At 48.0% G+C, this 22,960-nt stretch overlaps 1 protein-coding gene and 1 long non-coding RNA gene across 10 annotated transcripts in view; one reads left to right on the plus strand and one right to left on the minus strand.

Moving 5' to 3' along the window:
• LOC143657098 (uncharacterized) overlaps window positions 1–22,308 on the minus strand; it is a 29,848-nt gene extending 7,540 nt beyond the window's left edge. The window contains exons 1-4 of one of the 3 annotated variants that reach the window (XR_013162745.1): window positions 18,592–22,308; window positions 16,913–17,076; window positions 11,367–11,459; window positions 9,987–10,195 (exon numbers count right to left, since the gene is read on the minus strand). This is a non-coding gene — a long non-coding RNA (uncharacterized LOC143657098). Of the gene's footprint in view, window positions 1–9,986; window positions 10,196–11,289; window positions 11,460–16,912; window positions 17,077–18,591 lie in introns of those variants that run through there. The other 2 variants (XR_013162744.1, XR_013162746.1) reach the window with 2 other exon arrangements.
• The window catches only part of POC1A (POC1 centriolar protein A), a 134,833-nt gene that overhangs the window by 12,914 nt on the left and 98,959 nt on the right, over window positions 1–22,960 (plus strand). Inside the window, exon 1 of one of the 7 annotated variants that reach the window (XM_077129091.1) lies at window positions 21,469–22,000. The exons of 1 other annotated variant lie outside the window; for it this stretch is intronic. In XM_077129091.1, coding sequence (XP_076985206.1) covers window positions 21,899–22,000 — 102 coding nt within the window. In that variant the 5' untranslated portion in view covers window positions 21,469–21,898. Of the gene's footprint in view, window positions 1–21,468; window positions 22,001–22,960 lie in introns of those variants that run through there. 5 more of the 7 variants (XM_077129094.1, XM_077129093.1, XM_077129096.1 and 2 more) reach the window with 5 other exon arrangements.

Genomic DNA, 22,960 nt, shown 5'->3' on the forward strand with positions numbered 1-22,960 from the left:
AATATATTAGAACTGGATTGACTTTTACAATGGGGATTTATTAACTTACAATTTAAAGTTCCTAGACCATGAAAATGTCCAATTCAGGGGATCGATAGGACACTACCTGGACTCTGAAGACAGGCTGCCAGCATCTGGGGTACCTCTGTCATATGGAAAGGCACATGGCTGGCATCTGCTGGTCCTTCAGTCCAGGGTTTTGTTGCTTTAAGCTTCTGGCTTCATTGGCTTCTTTTCTGAGCTTTTCTGGGTCCTCACTTAGCTTCTCTAGGGCTTTTCTCTATGAGCTTCTCTTAATTTCACCTCTTAGCTTCTTTTTCTCTTTTATCCTCTTAAAGTAAAGGACTCCAGTAAGAGGATTAAGATCTACCTTGGGGTAGGCGTCCACTGAAATAACCTAACCAAAAGGTCCACACACAACAGGTCTTTGCCACAGGAATGGATTAAAGGACAAGGCCTTTTCTGAGGTACATAACAGCTTCAAACTATCACACACCACCCTCTGAGCCCCCAAAAGTCATGTTCTTTCCATATGAAAAATATATTCATTCCGTCACAATATCACAAAAGCCTTAAATCATTTCAGTAACAGTATTAAGTACAAAGTCTCATCAAAATCATTTATAGGTGTGGTCTGTTCTGGGGCAAAATTCCCCTCAGATTGTGGACCTGTGAAACTTAGATCAAGCTATCTGCTTCTAATATACAAAGGAGGGACAGCTGTAGGATAAACATTAAACCAAACAGGGGTCACAGATCCCAAACAGTTCTGAAAACCTGCAGGGCATACTTCGATTTCAAAGTCTGAGAATCAGTTACAAAAAGACATTTTTTTCCTTAAGGTTTGATAAAGCAACAGTCCCACACTTTCCAAGAGCTTATGCCATGGCCCTGCTCTCTCCAAACACTGGGGTGAGGGCTCCAACATCTCCAAGCATTGAGGAGATGGCCAAGCTCTCAGTTCCACCTTTATCAAGCATCAAGGTGACAGCCAAACTCTAGGCCCACCCTTCTTAAGCATCAGGGTGGCAGCCAGACTCTCCCCAATCTCCAGGGCCACACGCTCACCCCTTAGAACAGTGGGGTGGTGGTCAGGCTCTCCCAACCCCCAGGGAATGTGCTCCACTCTCTCTGAAGCCTGGGGTGGCAGCACTCTTCCTGAACAATGGAAATTGTTCTAAACTCCAGGACAAACTCATCCTTTCCATGTACCTGGGTGGGTCTGCTCTGCTGGCTTGAGATATCTTCACTCCAGTGAAGACAGTGAAATCAGTTTTCATGATTCTGCCTTTGAAGCCATTTTTCCTTCATCTATTGTTTTTCTGTACCTTTTAGTCCAGACTGGCAGTGATTCCCTTCATACAGATCTCACAAAAAATGTTGGTTTTTGCATGCAGCACACAGGGGTCCCAACCATCAGACAATAAGACTGTCTATAGATCCTTTCTGAATAATACCATCTCCAATTCTGATTCACACTGAAATGACTGATTCCATGTTCAGTTAAATCCTCACATCAGGTACTATTCTCTATGGGCTCACTTTCCAGAAACTCAGAATTTTCTAAACTATCATTGTTCTAGTTTGCTAGCTGCTGGAATGCAATATACCAGAAATGGAATGGCTTTCAACAAGGGGAATTTAATGAGTTGCTAGTTTACAGTCCTAAGGCCGAGAAAATATCCAATTAAAACAAGTCTATAGAAGTGTCCAGTCAAAGGCATCCAGGGAAAGATACCTTGGTTCAAGAAGGCCGATGAAGTTCAGGGTCTCTCTCTCTCAAGTGAGAAGGTACGTGGTGAACACAGCCAGGGCTTCTCTCTCAGCTGAAAGGGCACCTGGAAAACATGGCATCATCTGCTAGCTTTGTCTCCTGGCTTCCTGTTTCATGAAGCTCCCCGGGAGGCGTTTTCCTTCTTCATCTCCAAAGGTCGCTGGCTGGTGGACTTCAGCTTCCCGTGGCTATGTCATTCTGCTCTGCTCTCTCTGAATCTCATTCTCCAAGATATTTCCTCTTTTATAAGGACTCCAATAAACCAATCAAGATCCACCCAAATGGGTGGGTCATTCCCTAATCCAGTTTAACAACCATTCTTGACTAAATCACATCATCCAGGGACATGTTCTGAATACAGTTTCAAACATACAGTATTGAATAGAGATTATTCTACCTTTATGAAATTGGATTTATATTAAAACATGGCTTTTCTTAGGGGGCATACTTCCTTTCAAACCAGCACAATCATTTTCAGGAGCTCAGCCTCAGCTTATCCCTTTCCTCTCACATTCTGCTATAAGCTGCAAGAAGCTAAGCTGCATTTTCCACATTTAGCTTGGAAATCTCTTAAGCTAGATATCCAAGCTTGTCACTTTCAAATTCTTTCTTCCATCCAACAACAGAACTCAATTTTGCCAAATGCTCTGCTACTTTAAAACAAGGATCACCTTTCCTCCAGTTTGCAATGATATGTTCATCATTTCTGTCTAAGACCTCATTGAAAGTAACTTTAGTGTCCATATTTCTACCAACAGTCTCTTCAAAGCAATCTAGGCCTTTACTATCAAGCACCTCACAATTCTTCCAAAATCTTTCCCCTATCCACATATAAATTCCAACATTTTTGGTATCTGCAAATCACAGCACCCCACTCTTTTGATACCAAAATCTGTTTCGGTTTTCTAAAAAGGCTTGTGCCAGTTTGAAAGTACTATGTACCCCAGAAAAGCTGCATTTTAATCCTGATTCAATCTTGTGAAGGCAGCTGTTTCTTTTAATCTTGATTCAACAGTGTAGGGTGGAAATTTTGATTAGATTATTGCCATAGAGATATGGCATGCCCAATTGTGGTTGTGGTCTTTTGATTAGATGGAAGTGTGACTCCACATATTCCAGATGGGTCTTGATTAGTTTACTGGAATAATTTAAAAGAGGAAACATTTTGGAGAGAGCTCAGAGCAAAACTGATGTAGATGTTTGGAGCTCAAGACAGAAATAACCTGGGTGCTAAGCAAGGACTCACAGAAATATCCAGAACCTGAAAAGGAGAAACCTCTGGTCCCAGCAAATGCTAACCTAAGAGATGAAACCCAGAGTTTTGTCCTGGAGCAGCTAACTGAAGGCCACAGATGCTTAGAGAGGAACCACTGGCACCAGAAACTGGAAGCAATGGAATTAGGAACAGGGACCAGCAGACACCAGCCACGTGCCTTCCCAGATTACCCTTTCTTGAGTCAAGTTATCTTTCTCTGGATGCCTTAGTTAGTACATATTTGTGGCCTCAGAACTGTAAACTTTTAATTTATTAAATTCCTTTTTTGAAAGCCATTCCATTCTGATATATTGCTTTCCGACAAAATTAGCAAACTAATGTACTGCTGAAATGCAACATACCAGAAATGGGTTGGCTTTTCCGATGGGGATTTATTAACTTACAATTACAGTTCTTAGGGAGCAAAAGTGTCCAATCCAGAGCATCAACAGGACGATATCTGAACTCTGAAGACAGGCTGCTGGCATCTGGAGCACCTCTGTCACATGGGAAGTCACATGGCCAGCATCTGCTGGTCCTTGGCTCCTGGGTTTCATTGCTCTTACCTTCTGGCTTCCCTGGCTTTCTCTCTGAGCTTTTGCATATCCTCTCTTAGCTCCTCTGGGGGTTTTTCTCTATCAGCTCCTTTTAATTTCATCTCTTAGCTTCTGTGTCATTCAGGTGATGTTTTTGTAGTGTGCTGTTTTGTTTCTCTTCTTCTTTTCTCCATATTTTCTTGGTGGTTCTTTGTAAATACCATTAATATCTTAGACTATTAACATTTTAGTCATTAGTATACAAAATCTCTGTTCTTATATAACTCTGTACCTCCCACTTTATATTGTTATTGTCTCAGATTACATCTTTATACACTGTATGCCCATAAATATGGATCTTAAATATTTGTTTATATGTTTGCCTGTTAAGTCATATGGGAGGAAAAAGCAGTTACAAAGTAAAAGTACAGTAATAGAGGATTTTATATTTACCTATGCCAGATTTAGAACATTTTTCCAATGTTCTTTATTCCTTCTTATTGATTGAGTTACTGTCTTGTGTCCTTTTATTTCAGCCAGAAGGACTCCCTTCTGCATTTCCTGTAGGGTAGGAATTCCGGTAATAAACTCTTTCAGCTTTTGATTATTTGTAAGTTTCACCTGCATTTATGAAGAATAATTTTTCAGGATACAGAGCTTTATTTTTTTTAATTTAAGGACCTTAGGTACGTCCTCTGACTCTCTTCTGGTCTCCATGGTTTCTTTTTTTCTTTTTTTTTTTTTTTGCCTCCATGGTTTCTGATGAGAAATCAGTTGTTGATCTTAGTAGGAATCCCTTCTATGTAACAGACCACTCTTCCCTTGCTGCTTTCAAAATCCTGTCTATGTCTTAGATTTTGCTAAAATGTGTCTTGGTATGGATATCTGGAGTCTATCCTGCTTGGAGTTCATTGAACTTCCTAGATATGTAATTCATGTCTTTCACTAGATTTGAGATGTTTTCAGCCATTATTTCTTCAAATATTTTTTTCTGCCTCTCCCTCCCTCTCTCTCTTATCCTTCTGAAACTCCAATGTTAATGAAGGGGTATGTTGGTGTATGTGATGGTGTCCCACAGGTCCCTCAGGCTCTCCTCATTTCTCTTCATTAGTTCATCTTTCTTTTTTTTACACTGGATAATTTCAATTATCTTGTTTTCATGCTCACTGATCCTTTCTTCTGACTGTTTAAACCTGCTTCTGAATCTGTCTATAGAGTATTTCATTTTGCACAGTGTACTTTGCAGCTCCAAAATATTTCTGTTTGGTAGCTTTTTGTTTAGGTCGTGAAAGAAGATTTACTTAACAGAAATTATAATAATTTTGTTGAATTTATAGGTTTAAATTACATTCACCTATTGACTCTCAAACATAAAGTTTTTCAAAAAAAATAATTAGAGCCCAAATCCATTAAGCATCTCTATCACAAATTTCACACTTCAGTATGAAAACTATTTCAGATGTATAGTGCTGTTTTCTCCACTGGGTGTTCTGAAAGAAAAATCAGGCTTTTCATTATCATGTGCAGCCACCACAGCACACCCTGGGCACACGGCCTTGATACTCCATTCAAATGGCAGGTGGTAAAGAGATGGTGGTGGGCACTTTCAAAGAAGAAATCAGCATTGGCTTTCCTCTTGATAGATGAACATGCTTCATTTTCTTAATAGGTTCATTTTCTCATAAATGCTTGAACAAAGTGCCTTGATAACTCAATTGCTGTTAGGTTTCTTTTTATAGTTTCAATCTCTTCATTTTGTTCATACAACATTTTCCTAATTTCCTTTTGTTCTTTGTGCATGGATTCACTGATCTCATTGAACCTATTTAAGGCAGTTGATTCAAAGTCTTTGACTAATAGTTCCAATATGGAGCTTCCTCAGGGATAGTTACTGTCAAATTCTTTTTTTGCTGTGAATGGGCCATACTTTCCTGTTTCTTTATATGTTTTGTAACTTTTTGTTGAGAACTGGATATTCTGAGTCTTACCTTGTTATAACTCTGGAAATCTAGTTCTCTCACTCCTCTGGGACTGCTAGGGTTCTGTTGTTGTTGAGTGTTGGAACCATCAATTTGTGACTTCCACCGAATTGTTTTTACTCTCTAATGGGTAATGGAGAGAGAAAAGAGAAAAAAATAGGTACTGCCTCTTTAAGACTCCTTGCTGCTTTTGCCTGAGGGCTGTTGGAACAATGGCCAATCTCCGTGTTGGCCCTCCAGCAATTTGACTTAGTTGATCAAAAGCTTTGTGCAAAGAGCAGACTTGGATTTTGGAGGACCAGGTCCTTATTGCCCATCCTGGAACCAGCAGGCTACAACAAGACCCCAAGCTGCAATCCCCACTGCTGTCTGACTTACTGTTGGGGTATATGGGATGGTAGCCCCTGCATGGACGCTGAAATTCACCCATACTGTGATTTGCCAGCCTCTTCCATCAGCTCTTCCCTGGATGCTGCTTAGTATTTCATTAGACAGAAGAGCTTCAAAATAGTTGATTCAGACAGTTTCTGCCACTTCAATGGTTGTTTTGGTGAAAGTACTGATTCCTGGATCTTTAAATTCTGCCATCTTTCCTCAATCTTCCCTGTACCTTGCTTTTCGTACTTAATACTATAGCTTGGAGAGGGCTCCATATCTAATAGTTTTTTGTAACTGCAAATGTAATGGTCCATTTGTTATTTACTTCTTATTATTCTGGTAATGTAGCAGGCAGGCCTTGCCCTCTTTCTGGTTTAGCTGTGCTCTCTGTGGAAAATCCCAAAACCCCCTCTCCTTACAGGCAAGTGAGATAAGATAAGGTTCATTTCCTGGTATAGAAACCCCCTCCCCTAGCCTCCAGGAACTGGTAATAATGCACATAGGCAAAAGAAGACATTCCTGGGGTGGGGGCCCCTCAATGGTTCAGCTCTGGGCCATTCTCAATTTAAATCAGCCAATTGTGTACCTTGTCTTTAATATGTCAAAAAGTCTATAAAAGCTAAGGTTGCCTTTTGTTCGGGGCTCAGACTTTTGAGGTGACTTAGCTGGGCCCTCGTGCACACGAGCTAATAAAACCTACTTCCCAAAACTGCGGATCCTTAGTCTCAGCCTGTTCTAACTTCGAGCTAATAAAACCTACTTCCCAAAACTGCGGATCCTTAGTCTCAGCCTGTTCTAACTTCGAGCTAATAAAACCTACTTCCCAAAACTGCGGATCCTTAGTCTCAGCCTGTTCTAACTTGGAGCTAATAAAACCTACTTCCCAAAACTGCGGATCCTTAGTCTCAGCCTGTTCTAACTTTGCGGATCGTTCCTGGAGGCCTACGGCCTCGTTCCTGGTTTTCGCGCTACAGTAATGCATATACAAAAGAAATTTCCCATTTTCACCACTTTCAAGTATATAATTCAGAGGTATTAACTGTTGTGTTACCATTACCATCATCTATACCAAAACCCTTCCATCATCCCAAACAGAAACTCTTCACCCATATTACATTAACTCCCCATTTCCCACTCCCACCCCCGCCCCTGGTGTCCTATAATGTACTTTGTCTCTTTGAATTTGCATATTCTAATTATTTCAGGTAGCCTCAACCTTTTTGACTGCTATAAAGGACTCCACTGTACCAACATGCTGTGATTCACTTGCTTAGCCCCTTACAAGACATTTGGGGGCTTCTAATACATTGCTCCTACAAAGATCCTTGCTTACACCTTCTTATCTGGGGGTCAGGACTTCTGTGAGATAAACTCCTAGAAATGGAGTCAAAGGTTCTCATCTTTTATTCTGACTTTTGTTTCACTGATTTTGAATATGTGTTTTTGTAAGCAGTTTCAGATCCTTGATGGAGCTGCCAGGAAATGGATATATAGGCTTATTCGTTCAGCAAATACTTTTTGAGCACCTTTTGTTTACTAGGTGTTAAACCAGATTGTTGGATGGCAGTCATGCACAGGATAGCTGTAGTCCCTGCTCTCATGGAGCGGATAGTCTAGTGGAGGAGACATTCAGTAAATCCCCATCCATACAAATGTGCAATAACATTAGGGTGAGAGTTTGCTTGGGTGGTCTGGATGGCAAGAGCAGAGGTTGCTTTATTTGGGGGACAACCATATGATGACTAGGGATGGAGCTGGCCAGGCCGCCTGATCAGACACCATGCTCTTGGATGCCCACAACTCTGGCTACTGTGCTGTGTAATATGAAAGGGCTGGAAAATCACCCAGAGGTGCCCCATGCCAAAGTGGTGTTGGATATGTTTAATTATGATTGCTGTTCTTCTGACTGCAATATGAGCAAGGAGGCATGGGAGAGGGGTTGGGGGGCATGGGCAACCCTTGGAAGATGGGCTCTGGGCCCCCTGGGCTTCAGGAAGAGCCTTGGAGGTGGGGTGGGAGTTGTTGGAAGACCCTAGTCCTCCACAGCCTCAGCAAAGTCATGAAGTTCGATGTAGCTGTGGGAAAGGGGCATGAGGGGCAGCACAGGCAGGCTGGGCTGAACAGAGGGGCTGCGACATGGGCCTTGGTCTGTGGGCTTTGGGATTTGGTGGCCCTCTGAAGCCTCGGTTCTCAGCCCCAGCAGAGGCAGATCCTGGGCCCCAAGCAGGATGCTGTGTCAGACCCACCCCCTAGGCATCTGGGCCTGGGGAGGGCAGCCACAAAGCTTACCCAACTTTCGGAGCCTATCTGGCTTGATGTAGTGGCCTTGTGACACCAACTCTGGGCTTCCCGCCAGCTAACGGCCACCAGCTCCCCCACCACCCTCAGGCTCCGCATTGGTGAGGACTGCACCTTCATTGCTACCCTCTGAGGTGGGGGTCGTGGGATAGCCTCCCGCTTGTCCATAGGAGGTGTTCCAGGAGCGTTTGTTGAGTGAATGAAGGCATGAATGGAATGGATAAATACATAAGGATTGTCTGGGCTGTGTGCAAATGAGGGTGTATGTCAGAGCCCTCAGACCCCAGAGATGGGGCAGTTTGTGAGTGGGTTGTGTCAGAAAAGAGGCAAGTGTGGAAAGCTACAAGCAGATGGCTAGCCAGCAAATCACCCAGGGGTGGGGGACAACTGAGTAAGGTCAGTTGTAGGCACCTGTGTGCCTGGGCATTGGTGGGGGCACGCAGTGGGGAGATGTGGGTGGCTGCATCTCAAGCCCCTACCACCACACCACCACTCATGCGCGTATAAGCTCACAGGGTCCCATTGGGTGACCAGGCAACCCCCTCTACTTCCCTTTGGAGCTCACCTGGGACAGGCCACCTCCCACCCTAGTCTGTAGTCTCTGTACATGTACTCAGGAGTCAGTTGAAGCACCTTGGAGCTGAGCTGGGGTAGGGGCTGTGAGACAAACCACAGGGTCAAGGGCAAGTCTTCCCCTTCTCAGAACTCAACCCCACTTCCCTGGTTCCATTCTTGCTCCCTTTCCCGGCCAGCACGGGCTCATGAGAAGATGATTTTGGCTCTGCAGAGGTGGGTGAGGGGCTCTTCTCACTTTATGTTTGTGCAATTATGGACAGAAGACAGCTGGCAGCTCCGAAGTGGCAATTCAGGTTTGGAAGTTCTTAGCACCAGGTTTCTGCCAGGGCAGCCTGCTGGTCACATACATGCTAATAAGGGAGTCTCAGATTTCAGTGGCATTTCCCTGAGAGCCAGGGAGAGCCCAGCCATCCTTGAGGACTTAAAGGGGCCCCTGAGTTAGGCCTGAAGCCTGGTTGTTGGCAGGGGACAGAGGAATGGCTGCCCAGCGTGGAAGCTGGGGGCTGGATTTACTTCTCCGAGACCACCTAAGCCTTCTGCAAGTGACACTGTCTGGGTTCAGAGGGTGGATCTGAGTGAAGAGAACCTTCAGGAGAAGTTGCCTTGTGACTCAGCTGCCAGCTCAGGCCAGGTGGGTGGGGGCATTATCAGGACCAGGTGAGTACTCCGAGCATCAGAGATAGTCATTATGCCAGGAAGGCCAAGGCGGTGGTCCCTCATTCTTCCCCTTTCTGCTCTCAGATCCTTCCAGATCCCTGGACTCCCAGGGCAGTATAGGAATCAGTACAAGGGAGGCCTATAGCCAGGTCCCCACAGTGCTTGGTCAGTTGGTTTGTAAATCACCTGGTAAGATTTGTGCATTTTTCAAAGGGTAGTTTTTGAGTGGTTACTCTGAGCCAGGCACAGTAAGAAGCCCAGAGAAAAACCTAAATGCACCTGAAGTGGCATTTTTCAATGTGGTGGGATATTTATAAGGTGTGCTCAGGAAAAGGTGTTCAAGGTCAAGTCAGTTAGGAAAGCATGTCATGTGTTGCAGCTGGGTGGAGCAAAGGTGGTTTCCTTTTTATGGGACTTGGCAGAGCCTCTAACACGCTGTACATATCAAGTGTGTCCGGGGTGTGGTGACAAGGAGCCCACAGTGGGGGACCCGCTCCCCACATGCATCTGACCATAGGTACCTTTTTCCTCAGAGCAACCGCGGGAGTGGAGCTCTGCAAAAGCCCTGGAGAAACCCTGGACTGTAGGCGTCGGATCAGCTCCTCCTGGAGGGCTTGTTACAACACATCTCTGTGCCCCATCGTGGGGTTCCACAATCAGCAGGTCAGCGGGAGAAAATTTCTAACAACTTTTTTTTTTTCCTTTGGATTCTGATTTTTTTTGTTGTTGTGATTTTTTTATTCTGATTTTTTAAAATTTATTAATTAAAAAAATAAAGAAACAAAATAAAACATACATAATCAGTAATTCACAATATCATCACTTAGTTGCATATTCATCATTTCTTAGAACACTTGCATTAATTCAGAAAAAGAAATAAAAAGACAAAAGAAAAAGAAATAAAACGAACACAGGAAAGAAAAAAAAAGATTATACCTACCATACCCCTTACCCCTTGCTTTCATTGATCACTAGCATTTAAACTAAATTTATTTTAGCATTTGTTCCCCCTATTATTTATTTTTATTCCATATGTTCTACTCCTTTGTTGACAAGGTAGATAAAAGGAGCATCAGACACAAGATCTAACAACTTCTTGAGTGGTGGTGCTGCTGCTGGCCCGCTGTGCCTATCTCACAGCAGCCAGGGTGATCTTTTAAAAGCAAAAGCTGCATCTCATCCCTCCTTAGATCGAAGCTTGCCCATGACTCCATCTTACTCAGAGCAGAAGCCAAATCCTCACAGGAGTCTGTAAGACCTGCCCACCTTGCTGACAACCAACCCCGACAACACACTCGTTTTCTTGTCTCTTAAACCCACCTAGCAAATCTCTACCTTGGGCCTTTGTGGCACTGTCCTTTCTGCCTGAAATGCTCCTTCCCTAGATCTTGCTGGGGGGCAGCTCCCCCCAACAGTCGAACTCCTACTCCAGAGTTGCCTCTTCCAAGAGGCTGTCCCTGACCACCACAGCTTCTGCTGCCCACCCACCTCCCTGGTCCCCTCTGCACAGCATATTGTTCTGCAAAGCACTTCTCACACTTGAACCGCATTGCCTGCTTCGCCTCTGTCTCACCCACTAACATGTCAGCTCGATGAGGGTCCTGCCATCTGGTTCACAGTGTCATCCCCAGTGCCCAGCACAGGGCTCAACACGTGCTGGTGGAGGGTGCTCAGAAAGCAACTGTTAAATGAATGCAGCCCAAAGCAGCCTCAGGGAATTCTGCAAGGCTGAAGGTCAGGCCTCCCAGGCCCAGCCAGGAGCCCTCACACAGATGTGGAGTGGTGGTGTCCAGGCTGCAATGCCCTAGGAGGGGGCAGGGTGGAATGGTGGTGTCCAGGCTGGGGCAGTGGGGAGAGTTCGTGTGGGCACTCAGTCTCCGTCACTGGCTCCGTGAACCTTATCAAGTGCCGACCTGTGTCCTACATCTGGAATGCTCCTTGTTCCTGACGTATCTTCAGAGGTCACGGCAGTATACACAGTGATCCTGACGAGCTCAGAGGGTGTCCTGTGGCAGAAGCCAAGAGGCCCTGAGTTGGGACAGGAAGTAGAGCCAAGTCTGTCCTTCTCAATACCCCAACAGACCTGGCCTGCCCTGGGGGTGACCCCAGTGAGCCGCTGGAGGTAAGAGGGTTTAGCCTGGGCCTATCTGACTGCCAGATACACAGGAACTATTGGAGGGATGGGAAAGTGGCAATCAAACCCTACCCTATCATCCTCCTGCCTCTGGTTTGAGTTGGAGCTGGGGCTGAGTCCCTGCCCCTAGGCCTGCCCACCTCAGTGTGGGGTGATGCACCAGCTCTGGGAATCAGGATCCTGGAGGATGGGGTGCTGAGTTATGTGATAGGCTTTGCCAACCTCCCTGAGAATCACCCCTGGCCCTGTGTTCCTGCCAGGTGGCCTAATTCAATCCTCCAAACACATTCCCTACTGTCTTTGTTCACACCAACTCCCCCTCCAGAAATTCCTTCCGCATTTATCTCCCCCTCCAGAAAGCCTTCCCTGTTTGCTGGGGTCAATTTCTTCTTTCTCTGAGTTGCTGCAGTTCCAATTAGCCTTATCCAGCACCCTATGACGACCTGTTTTCTTTTCTCAAGGGCAATGTGGGTTCCTTCTCAGTATCCTGGAAATTCCCTGACTCCCCAGCATGGCCTGGACCTTCATGCTCAATATAGATGTCAGGCAGCTGAGACGCAAGGGATGTGGCAGTGGGGGCGCTGCAGGCCCAGCAGGATGGGATAACAGGGTGTCACCCCCCTCTAGCCTACTATGTTGTGGGGTGGGAGATGGCTGCAGAGAGTCTTCACTGGGTCCAGTGAGGCCTGTCTGATTCTTGCCCAAAGCTCTCCACCAGCTATGTCAGGGTTGGAGAGCAGGAACAGTCTGGCCTCCAAGTTCCCAGGCTTGAGGGATTCCTGCCAGTGCCTTGAGTCTGTGGCTCTGCTTATTGCAGCCCCACAGCTCTCCCCAGGCTGCCAAGGCTGCGGGTTTGAGCATATGATATTGGTGGCCTTGCTCAGGACTTCCAAGGAACTTTCTGACGAAAGGCTCTGGCTTTGGAAGACCTTCCCCGGAGGAAGCTGATATCAGGCCCTGGCCCTTCCTCTGAGTGGCTCTGCCAGCAGGCGGGCTGCACACTGAAGTGTACCATGTTTGTGTCACCCGTCCTGGCCCTCTTGGGTATGATGACCATGAGCCACGTTGTGCTGCCCACGCCACGTGTCTGCCCATGCATCTACAAACTTGCGCATGTGAGTCTGTAGGTACATGCAGGAAATGCCTGCCAGCCTGAGCTCCCTCAACCTCCTTATTGCCTGCTCTTCTTTTTAAAGTTACCATTTATTGAAAGCTTACTATGTGCCAGACCTATGGTTTAATCTTCAGAGCAACTCTATGCCCCGGGTTCTGTTGTGATCCCTATTGTACATGAGCAAACTGAGGCTCAGAGAGGGTAAAGTTTTCCCAACAGCTCCACAGCAAATCGGTGTTGTACCTCCAAGCTGGTCGATTCAAACTTTCCCCGCCCTGACACATCCTTTTGGTTTCATCCTCTACCCTCTGCAGCCACACCTCCAGCTTCTGTAGAGACAGACCACTTTCCCTTTCCTGCTTGGCCTCCCATCTTCTTTGTTGGCTCCTTAAGACTCCTCCAGAGCCCTTTGGCTTCCCCCAGCTCCACCCCACTTCTCTCCTTCCCTTCCCCAGCAGCCTCTGGGGGGCCCCTCCTTGTCAGCTCCACATACTACAGTGGCCTCCTGGGTCCTTAACACTGCCCTCAACTCTCCCTTCAGGAATGCTGGTATCCCCACAGCCTGGAACTCTCCAAGTCCTCCTGCCACATCTATGCTTGTGCCACTGTCTTCTCCTTGTGGCTGGAGCCTCTCTTCCTGCTGGGTCCTACTGCCCAGGTCTCTGTTCTCAGACCCCCTTTCTGAAGGGGATTTTCAGGGCCTGCTCCTGTTGGGGCCTCCACGCTTACTCTCCTTGCCCAGGAGGCTTCCCTCAGGCACTCAGATTCCTTCCGTCTCCTCCCAGCCCCTTAGCAGTACTCCATTTTGCAATTTGACCCCCTTAACAATTCATTCCCATACTTTTTCCATGGCCTTCTCCTACTGCCTTCGCACCAGATGGCCACAGACCCTGCCAATGAGACCCAGCAGTGCCCCCTTTGCCCATAGCCATTGCCCCCCAGCCCTATTGCATAGCTCCTGAATTCCTGAACTTTGCTGAGACAGTGCCTGGCCACACCCCTCCTAAAGAGGACTAGTTTTTTCAACTTCAACCCCAGGCCACATCCCCTTTGACTCTGGGCTGGCCCCAAATGGGCTAATGACTTGTTATACTTAAGGCTCTGGACAATTGGCCCACCTTTGCCCATTGTAAAACTCTCTTCAGGATGCTCCTGCTGCCAATCTTACGCTCCTAGCCAGGCTTGCAGCCCAGCTCACAGGGCACTTCCTCTAAAGGTGAGTGCTGACCGTGCCCCCTGGCTGCATGGGGCCTCCAAAGCTCTCCACTGCCCCCAGGATGGAAGCCAAGGGTTCCTGCATGGCATTTGAGGTCTTCCCTGGCTCCTGCCTGGGCTCCTGGGGGCAGCAGGGCTTAAGCAGAAGAGGCCCCAGTTCTAGTCCTGGTACAGAGAAGGGACCTTCTCTGCAGCAGGGCCTTCCCCATCTCCCTGTCCCCCATATTTGATCCCAACCTCTGCCTTGGTCTGGAGCAGAAGCAGGTACTGTCCAAAGGGGACACAGATCTGTTTGGCCGGATTTGGAGCCAGGCTGGCATGATTCGGCAAATTTCTGACCTCTGCTGGTGTGAGCCAGCCCAGTGGGGAAAGGGAGGAGGGCAAGAACAGAGTTTGCTCGATGTCATGCTGACCTCTCCTCGGACTGGCAGAGGTTTGCATAAGGAGAGGTCATTGGAGTTCCTGTGTCCATGTGGCATGGTGGGGCACCAGCACACACAAATAAATGTGCATACCTGCTGTAGGTCCTTGTGTGGGCGCTCTACCTGTGTCCCCCCAGCCCCACCCCGCTTGCCATTTCTGTGCACAAAAACGACTTCCAACAATACTGGAGACCCTGTGACCAAGGGCTTTCTCTGCTCCTGTGTGTAGGGCAGGCCAGAGTGCCAGGGAATTACTCTCTCCCTTTGGCTGTCGAGACTAGGTGAATAAAGCTCTTCACTCCTCACCTCTCAGGTGGGATGTCTCTAAGGCTTGTTCTAGAACGTGTCCCAGAGTCCCCACTGGGTCTGGCCGTGGTCACCCACAGTGGTCACTTGCTCAATAACTCACTCTTTACTAGTCCATCTTCTCTTCCCTGTCTGTGTCTCACTTCCCTACCTCACTTCTGGTGTTACCTAGAATCACCTCCCAAATAAACGTATTATACTCGAATCCTTCCTCAGGGTCTGCCTCTGGGGGACCCAAACTAAGAGGCACAGGCACAGAGACACACATAGAAGGTAGGCAGGTATGCACACACAGACACAGCCACAGCCACACTCATACACACGGACATGCATATGTACACACAGCTGTGAACACACTTCCATCCGTTCCATATGATCAAGAGCGGTGACCAAGATGAACTTGACAGGACCCTACCTCCAGGAGCGCATGGATCCTCAGATAGAATAAGATCCAGCCCCGGTAGCCATCTGCAAGGGAGCATTGGCTGACAGGGTCTGAGGGCCACAGGAAGGCCATCCGTTCTGTGCCTTCTGGGCACGGAGAGGCATTTGAACCAAGACTGAAGGGTAGGATTTCCCCCAAGGCGCCTGGAAAAAGGAGTCCCCTAGGCAGAGGGAACAGGGTAGAAAAGATACAAGGAGGAAAGTTCTGGCCCATCAGGTGGTCCTAGTGTGTGGCTGCAAGTTGAGATTAGAGAAGCAGCAGTAGCAGACCAGGTGGGCTGTGAAGGGCACTCCTGGGAGTCCGGCCTTATCCCAAGGGCATAGGGAGTCACAGATGGGCTTTAGGTAAAAGAGCTTATGGCAATCCCCAGGGAGGTTGACAAACGTCATTACCCCACATTTACACCAAGCCCCCTTCCCTCTTGTCCAGGACCAGACAATGCATTCGCTCTCCAATCTGGAACTCAGTTTTCCTGCCCGTATAGGGTGGCTGCCCTGGCCCTGAGTGTGTAAGTGACTTGTGGGGACAAGCCTACCTGGGACCCTAGGATGACTCACCATAGGTAGGCCTTTTCCACCTGAGCAAGCCTCTTGCACCTTAGAGACGTTCCCTGAGGGCGGGCAGCAGAGCTGACAGGTGGACAAGGAGGCAGTGGAGGTGAGCCCACACTAGGCAGGCCTGTCACTGCCTGCCTCACCCTGGAAAAATGGTGTGTCTCCTTTATCCCACACTTCTCCCTTCCGGGGCACCATGTCACTGTGGAATACTTGCTTGTCCCTCAAGTCCCCCACAAATGCCTTCTCCTCCTCCCCAAAATCCCCATCCTACCAACAGAGCACCTCTCTCAGTACTGAACTTGACTCCTTCCGGGAACACTTGCTGAGCTCAACCTGCTTAGTGGCAGAGCTGGCTCCTTCCCTCTCTGGCTGCCCTAGGGCAGGGACTCAGGAGTTAGTCAGCCTTTCTCCCCGACTAAGCTGGGCAAAGGGGCTGGTACACACCTGGCAATCCACAAATGCTTGGTGATCTCAGCACAGGGCCGAGGGTTGGCACTCTACAAATACTTGTGGACTTAAATGGCCTGTCCTCGATTTCATAGAAAGCTCCTCCCTGAGTATGAGCATCTCTGGGAACCCTGGGAGGAATATTTTCTGGTGCCTTCCAGGTCTGGTGATTCCAGGGATTGATTCATCAGACAAGTCTGAGTGTCTAGACCCTGGCAGTGATCAGCACAGCGTGGCCCCTGCCCTCATGAAGCTCCCAATCAGGAGAGATGGACGATGAGTGAAGACCATATAAGCAGACACCATAATTTTTGGTAGAGATAGGACCTGAGTAGGAGGATGGAGGTATGAGAGGATGCCTGGGGAGGGCTGAAGGAGGACCTCTGAGGGGGTGACATTCACAAGGAGCCAAGTGATGTCCCAGGGGAAGGCCAGGCCAGACAGAGGGAGACCCCCATGTGACGGGAAGCAGAGATTTAAGCCAAGGAACCCCAAGGACTGCTGCATGCCAGCACCAGAATGCTAGTGATTTGGGGGAGAAAGCATGGCTTTGCTGATGCCTTGATTTTCGACATCTAGCCTCTCAAACCATGAGCCATTGTTTGAGCCAATGTATGGTTTTGTTACAGCCGCCTGGCAAACAACGACACCTACCTTCTCAAACTGGTGCATGATGATGAGCGGAACATGAAACCACAAGATAAATAGGGGCATCTTCCTGATCATCAGCTCTACTTCAAGTCAACTGCATTTATCATTAGAACACCAATTTGATATTAAAAAGAAGTGGCTGTAAAATGGAGTAGGTACAGAACTTACCTGACAGTTTAAGAGATAAACTACAAGACACCAAGGACTTTTTAGTGTGGGCTTGAACACTTTGGGACAGTTTCTGCCCTCATCTCCGCTGTGGAGGGTGAAAGTCTTGAGGATATCAAGTCCTATCGGGGTCGGCACCATTCAAGGCTTTTCAGTCCATCTTCCTGTATGCATTAGAATGAAGGGTACACGTTGTGCAGAAAGAGAGATATGGGTTCTAATCCTGGCTCCCCATTTACTAACTCTGTACCTCAGTTTCCACATCAGTAATATGAACATAATACTCCAACACCTCTGGAGTTTCAGTTAAGATTTCACGTGGTATTTAGTGTACAGTGTCTCTGAAGCAAATGAAAGATGTTAGTTATTTCACTGTCCCAGGCCAGTTCATCATACCACAATTTAGGGGTTCCTAGGGGAGGGAAATCTGATTATCCTCTGGTCTCTGGGGCAGCTAACCCTCTGGGGGCAGCTGGTACAGATCTGCCACAGGGCACAAGCTGCTGTGACTTGCTTGCTTCTGTCTTGCTCTGGGTCCCCAGGTTGGGATTGTGTCTCCAAACTCACCTCAACTGGACAGTGGGGCTGTGATGGGTTGAATTGTGTCCCCCTAGAATGACATGTTCAAGTCCTAACCCTTGGTACCTGTGAAGGTGACCTAACTTAGAAACAGGGTCATTGTAGGGGTAACTAAGTGAAGAAGAGGTCAGATTGGATTAGACACACAGAAACACGGAGAAGATGGAGGCAGAGATCGGAGTTTTGCTGTCACAAGCCAAGGAATGCCTGGGGGTCACCAGCAGCTAGAAGAAGTAAGGAAGGATCTTCCCCCTAGAGGCTCAGATAGCTCATAGCCCTGCTGACATTTGGTTTCAGACTTCTAGCCTCCAGAATTGTGAGAGAATACATTTATGTCGTTTTAAGCTACTAGCTTTGTAGCCACTTGTTACAGCAGCCACAAGAAACTAATACAAGTGCCCAAGGCACAAAGCATCACCACAGCTACCATAGATTGGACATCATGCCCCCCACAGCCCCATGAGGAGACTGAAGTCCTGGAGCCTCGGTGACCTGCCCAAAGCCATGGGCCTGTCCACAGCTTACAGCTACACTGTCCAGTTCTGTACCCACTAGTCACAACCTGGTTGTTTAAATTTAATTATAAATTAATTAAAAGTAAATAAAATTTAAAAGTCACATCCTCAGCCATACTAGCCACATTTCAAGTGTTTGGCAGTCACATGTGATGAGTGCTACAATATTGGACAGTGCAGAGAGGACATTTTCATCATCAAGGAAAGTTTTTTTGTACGATGCTGGTCTAGATCAGTGGTTCCCAGCCCTAACTGTCTGCCAGACTCACCAGGGGAGTGTTCAAAAAAAAAAAAACACTGAATACTGGGCTCCACTACAGAGGTTCTGAATGGCAAGCAGAGCTGAGAACCGCTGCTTTCAAGCTCCACCTGTATTATCTACCAGGAGGAGCTCAGCTTTGAGTTCAAACTTCTTGTGTTTGTACCATGCCCTCACCCTCAGCTTTGCAGGATTTGCTCCCTTATCACAGCTGAGCTGCCCTTCTACCTGGACAGGATGAAACAGTGGCTCAGCCTCTCTTGTGGACCTGCTCAGGGTCATGGTCATGGGATGTGGGTAGGAGGACTCAGCACTCAAAGACTTACCCATCTGATTTGCCTGAGAAACCAGCTCAGCGTCCTCACATTTCCTAGAAATTAGTCCCAGTGAATCCTGGACCCATGGACAACAATGCCCCCAGAATCACCACAGTAACTCCAGTTATGTTACTCATTGTTTTCAACATCAGAGGGTGGACCCAAACTAGACACTTACATAAAGTGACTTTAGGTCACTGAAACATAGGCTTCAGACCAGAGGGGCCAATGCTATTGGCAATACGCATGGAAAAGGGCAGGGTTGAAGGTTTATGGCCCTACTGGACCTCTCCCTGCTCTGAGGTATGCCCTGCCCTTAGAGAAAGTCAACCTGCAGAGGCACATCAATTCCACAGTGGGTGCCACTGAGGTCCAAGTTTGCAAGTGGGACTCCCTAAGAAGGGGCATCTGAAGGGGTCATTCCTATAAAAAGTGGGCCTGGTGCCCACAGCCTCATCCATGGTGGGGAGTGGAGGAGAAAACACTCTTTCGGCTCATATCAACCCTAGGACAGAACATGTGGCTCCCTGACCTTTTTGGGCTGATTCCCAGGAATCCTGTTTACATTTGTGGCCTCACAATCTGTTTTTACTTCTTACCCCACCTTTGTCCTTGTTCCCCAGACATGCCATATTCAGTCCTGTCACCAGACCTGTACCACATTGAATTCATGTCCACTGGCAACCTGGGAATGCGATCTATTTGGAGATAGGGTCCTAGCAGATGTAATCAAGTTAAGATGAGGTCATACTGGATTAAGGAGGGCTCTTGAAGGAGACATTGCACTGGGATGGATACAGCCCTGCCAGAGGGGGGCTTGAAAAAGAAACTCCTTCCAACTCCTCCTCCCAAAGGATTTCCCCAACATGGAGGCCCCAGGCAAACTGGAATCAATCTAATAGAGGTGGAGGGGAACGGGGCCCTGCCTAGTCAGAAAGTGAAGGTACCAATCTTGGCTTGTGTAGGTTGTATCCATGGTTGTCTGTGTAGCATTGTCAGAATGGACTTCTTTGCAGATTTTGGCAAAGAAATGAACAAGAGTGGTTGGGGCATCTCCAGTGGTGGGTAAAGACTAGGAAGGAAAGACTAGGAAAGGTGAGTGTTCTAGTTTGCTAGCTGCTGGAATGCTACACACCAGAGATGGATTGACTCTTAATAAAGGGGGATTTATTACATTAGTTCTTCAGAGGAAAGGCAGCTAACTTTCAACTGAGGTTCTTAGGTGGGAAGGCAAAGGGTGATCTCTGCTGGCCTTCTCTCCAGGCCTCTGGGTTCCAACAACTTTCCCCAGGGTGATTTTTTTCTTCATCTCCAAGGGCCTGGGCTGAGCTGAGAGTGCTGAGATGAGGTATGCTGAGCTGCTTGGGTTGTGCTACCTTGAGCTCTCTCATTTAAGCACCAACCAATTAAATCAAACATCATTCATTGCAGCAGGTACGCCTCCTAGCCGACTGCAGATGTAATCAGGAACAGATGATGTTCACATGCCATCGGCTCACGTTCACAGCAATATAACTAGGCATCTTCACCTGACCAAGTTGACAACTGAATCGAACTACCACAGTGAGTAAAATCTTGCAGTGTTTCTTTGAGTAAGCCTGACATTTGAAAATCATCTATGGAAGAGTTATTCTAAATTCAATTTATAAATTGCAAGCTCCCATAGACTAGGTGTGTTCCACTAATAAAACTGACAAAACAAAACTAAATTTAAAAAGCCACAAAAGAACTCTTAGGTTTAATGAACAGATTATTCTGCATTTAGATTTTATTTTCTTCCTTTACTTTCTCCCTTAGATCTTTGGCTGGCAGACAAGAGAACTACTGATTCAGAAGCAAATGTTGGTGGGAATGCTGAAAATTGTCCAGTTTCAGAGTGCATGGGAGTGAGCCAGGGAGCTGGTGGCTGTTTTAAGGGGACTTTCATAGTATCTAAGTTAAAGTAGCCCAAACATTTCTAACAAAGTATCCAGTTCAATGCCAAACCACAGTTATAGTCCTGTTTCCTGTTTTCTGCTCTAGACCTTCCAGGGCCAAACCCCCAAACCATCAGTTTCTGAGTTTAGAGAACTGAGCTCTGGCTTACAGGTCCAGGCACACACCATCTCAGGTAAGAAATCTCAGTGCCTGGCCAGATCCTAATCAGTGATGGAGTTTGGCCAAGCCCGCCTGACCAGGGGAGGTGATGAAAGTCTCCCGAATCATGCAAAATATCCGGTCGGGGATTAGTTACCTGTTGGGAAAATGCTTGGAGTGAGAAGGAGTAAAGATTCACAGATCTGCCTACTCTCTGGACCTGCGGAGGGCAGGGAGTGAGTAGGGACGGCCTCTGGTGGACAGGCTCCTGGATTGCCTTCTTTTTCTTTTCTTTTTTTTTTGCATGGGCAGGTACCGGGAAGCGAACCGGGTTTCCGGCATGGCAGGCGAGAACTCTGTCTGCTGAGCCACAGTGGCCCTGCCCTCTTTTATTAAGTATTCAATTTATACGGATTTCTCAAGCTGAAACATCCAGAGTGGGCTAGGTCATATCACACTTCCTCAGGTTACAAATGGAGAAACTGAGAGACCCAGATAGCAGAGGAGTTTTTCCTGATGTCACATAGTGAATCAGGGCAAGAGCTGTGATTAGAATCTAATTCTGTACACTACATGTATATGCTTCCGAGTGCCTCGAGATTTTTTTACATCGCCCCTGTTTTAATTGCTTTCAGAAGGTTTAAAGAGTTTAAGAGGGTTCCCGAAGGGCGAATAATCTGTTCTAAACAGAGTCTTCTGCGAAACATAAGCCGCGCCCGTAACGGTGCTTTAAGGCAATACAAACACAGCGACTCACGTGTCCTCCACTTCCGGGATCCTTAAGGCTCTTGCTTCTGGGGCAACCCAGACCCGATCTCATGGGATCTTGGGAAACGTAGTTCCATCTTCCTCCAGATACAAGGATACTGGGTGCTCGAAACTACACTTCCCAGAAAGCGGCGCTCGCCGTCACGTTAGCCGGCCAATGGGTCGGTGGGGCGAATAGTCTCGTCCCGGGCTTTTTAATTTCTGAGGAGGAATGAGCGCTTGTGGACAGAGGCCTTTGCTTACGCCGCCGGTGGTCTTCCCAGCTTTACGGAGTTGGGCGCGTACAACAAGGAACCTGCCATACTGCTCTGCTTCCGGTCGGGGGCAAAAAGTTGCTGCACCGCCTCTCCTTTAATTGCTGTGGGCGGGGCGTGGCGGAGCGCCCAGTGTTGTTATTGGCGGCGGTTGGGGCGCGGAAACTGAACTGGCCGCAACGGCGGCCTCCGCCGGCTCCTCTGGCCCTTCGGGCGCCATGGCCCTCCCCTGCCGGGTAAGTCCTTCTCGGTGGCGGACTCCCGGTCTTAGTCTCCTTGCCTGGGCCTACAGGGACGACACACCAATTCCTGCTTCCAGGGTTTGCATCCTAGTGGGGGAGTCACAGCACAGCCTGGCTCGAGCTGTGTCCTGGGGCCTCTCTGGCCTCAGTGTCAGCCGTGAGCAGCGGGCTTCCGGATGGGTGCTTGTTGAGGGCACAGCTGGCCGCTGATGGCCTGGGCCGTCACAGATCTGCTGTGTGACCTAGCCAGGCCACCGTCTCGGAGTCCCGGTCTCCCTCAGAGGGCAGAGGGGAGCACTCCAAAGCCCATTTCCTTTTGCTGGGTTGCGTGGAACCTGCCTGGTCCTCTGGCCTTCTGGAGAGTCTAGGAGACTGGGTGGAGTCCTATGGCCTCTAGGCGTCTGAAAACTTGGGCAGAGGCCCAGACCAGGATCCAGACCTTTTGGCCCCTAGTCTTGTGCCCCCCACAAACCCCACAACCTCCAGGGTTATTAAATCCCTTGGGAAGAGGAGTCTTACATATAGGGAAACACAGAGCCTGTGGGATTGGGGTAGGGGGTGTTAAGTCTTTTCAGGGGCACCCTCCTCAGGGATGGACCTGTACTTGCCTTTGCACGCTGAACCTACAGGCTGCTGCTATCTTACTCTTGGTCTTCTGGGAGGATCAGGTGGCAGCTTTGGGGTGGGTGCTGCTCTGTTGGGAGGCTCCCCAGCTGCCACTGTCTCCTGTTGTTGAAAGTGGGAGTCAGACAGGTGTATTGGGAATGAAACTGGGCACAGAGTCGCCAGACCTTTGTTCTGGGCACAACTCTGTGGGGTGGTGGGGCCTTGCTCCTGCCTCAAGGGCATCCTTTCCCAAGAGAAGGCTTTGTTCGGCTCCCAGGGCACCCCAGGATGCTTCTTTGAGGTTTCTGAGGTTTGCAGGGGGTTGGGTAGGGGACGTGGGGTAGATGTTAAGAGGGCTGGAATATAACATGTGCTGAGACACGATCTGCTGTTGGATGAAGAGTCTCCACAGTGTTCTCTCCATATCTTCTC

This window comes from Tamandua tetradactyla, chromosome 15 (genome assembly GCF_023851605.1).
Source record: "Tamandua tetradactyla isolate mTamTet1 chromosome 15, mTamTet1.pri, whole genome shotgun sequence".
Classification (NCBI taxonomy): domain Eukaryota; kingdom Metazoa; phylum Chordata; class Mammalia; order Pilosa; family Myrmecophagidae; genus Tamandua; species Tamandua tetradactyla.